General features: G+C 51.0%; 1 protein-coding gene across 1 annotated transcript in view; it reads left to right on the plus strand.

Moving 5' to 3' along the window:
- Positions 1–1,128: 1,128 nt before the first annotated feature.
- The window catches only part of LOC109931761 (2'-5'-oligoadenylate synthase 1A-like), a gene marked incomplete at its 3' end in the record, with an annotated part of 11,253 nt that continues 10,641 nt past the window's right edge, over positions 1,129–1,740 (plus strand). The window contains exon 1 of the mRNA XM_048593839.1: positions 1,129–1,566. Within this exon, the coding sequence (XP_048449796.1) occupies positions 1,336–1,566 (231 nt within the window). The remainder of the gene's footprint in view (positions 1,567–1,740) is intronic.

Below are 1,740 nucleotides of genomic sequence, written 5' to 3' on the forward strand. Positions count from 1 at the left end.
GCATTTTTGTAGGAAGGTTGTCGGTGGGCTTGAAATGGATATCGGTTTCTAGGTGGTTGCCAGAGATGGAAATAGAGAGGTCCAGGAGGGAGAGAGAGGTATCAGAGATGGTCCAGGTGAACTTAAGGTTGGGGTGGAAGGTGTTGGTGAGGTGGATGAACTGTTCAAGCTCCTCGTGGGAGCAGGAGGCGGCGCCGATACAGTCATCAATGTAACGGAGGAAGAGGTGGAGTTTAGGGCCAGTGTAGCTACGGAAGAGGGATTGTTCCACGTAACCTACAAAGAGGCAGGCATAGCTTGGGCCCATGCGGGTACCCATGGCCACCACCTTTGTCTGTAAGAAGTGGGAGGAATTGAAAGAGAAGTTGTTGAGGGTAAGGACGAGTTCGGCTAAGCGGATGAGGGTGTCAGTGGAGGGGGACTGGTCAGGCCTGCGGGACAGGAAGAAGCGGAGGGCCTTTAGCCCATCTGCATGGGGAATGCAGGTGTATAGGGACTGGATGTCCATGGTAAAGATGAGGTGTTGGGGACCGGGGAATTGGAAGTTTTGGAGGAGGTGGAGGGCGTGGGTGGTGTCACGGACGTAGGTAGGGAGTTCCTGGACCAAGGGGGAGAAAATGGAGTCAAGATAGGTGGAGATAAGTTCGGGTGGGGCAGGAGCAGGCAGAGACAATGGGTCGACCAGGGCAGTCAGGTTTGTGGATTTTGGGAAGGAGACAGAAGTGGGCGGTGCCGGGTTGGGGAACGATGAGGTTGGAGGCCGTGGTTGGGAGGTCACCTGAGGTGATGAAGTTGTGGATGGTTTGGGAGATGATGGTTTGGTGGTCAGGGGTGGGGTCATGATCAAGGGGGCAGTAGGAGAGGTGTCGGAGAGCTGGCGTCTGGCAGCGGCAGTTGCTGGAGTCAGAGATAATAAGGTGTAGAGCTGGATGAACACAGCAGGCCAGGCAGCATCAGAGGTGCAGGAAAGCTGTCGTTTCGTTTCGGGACAAATTGCCTCTTCGATCATTAACACTCAAAGTCTGTCCCACCAAACAAGCCACAGATCCTGAAAGATCGGAACAGATCAGATCCCCCGTATCCGGGGAAGGCTCAGGAGAGCTCTGAGACGGGGGCCGGGTACTTGTGGGCGGAGCTCTGTGCCGTGCGCGGGGTCACGTGCCTGTACGATTGACGGCGCCGGTCGGTTTCGGGCTGTGACGCACGCAGGGGACGGGAACGGAGATCTTTGGGGCGAGGCCCTGGCAGATCATGTGATCTTGAAGACGGCCGTTGCTGACACCGCGTCGCATGCGCATTATCACGACCGGTAGTTTCCCGGGATCGGGCTCCTAGATGGATCGGGAGGAGAGATGTTGGCGGGAATTTCAAAGGCTTGATGTGAAACTTGGGAGGATGGATTTATATAGAATTGAACCGTCGCAGCTAGATGATTTCATTAAACAAAATCTGAGGCCGACTAAATTTTTTGAGGACGTGAAAAACGCAGTGCGTAGAATATCTTATTTATTAAGGAATCAATGTTTTAACAATCAACCTGAGATCAAAGTTATCAGAGCCGTTAAAGTAAGCGATTTTGATTTTTTTTAATGCAGCATACAGAATTAATAGTGTTTACAAAAAATTAAAGTTTACAATATTCAGAACTTCAGAATGAAGTTTTTTAATGTGGCTATGATTTTTTTCCATATTACGTTTCCTGTTTTCTGTGTTGTCTTACTTTCTCTACAAAATGTAGAA

This window comes from Rhincodon typus, unplaced genomic scaffold, assembly GCF_021869965.1.
Source record: "Rhincodon typus isolate 14 unplaced genomic scaffold, sRhiTyp1.1 hic_rhity00004181, whole genome shotgun sequence".
NCBI classification, from domain to species: domain Eukaryota; kingdom Metazoa; phylum Chordata; class Chondrichthyes; order Orectolobiformes; family Rhincodontidae; genus Rhincodon; species Rhincodon typus.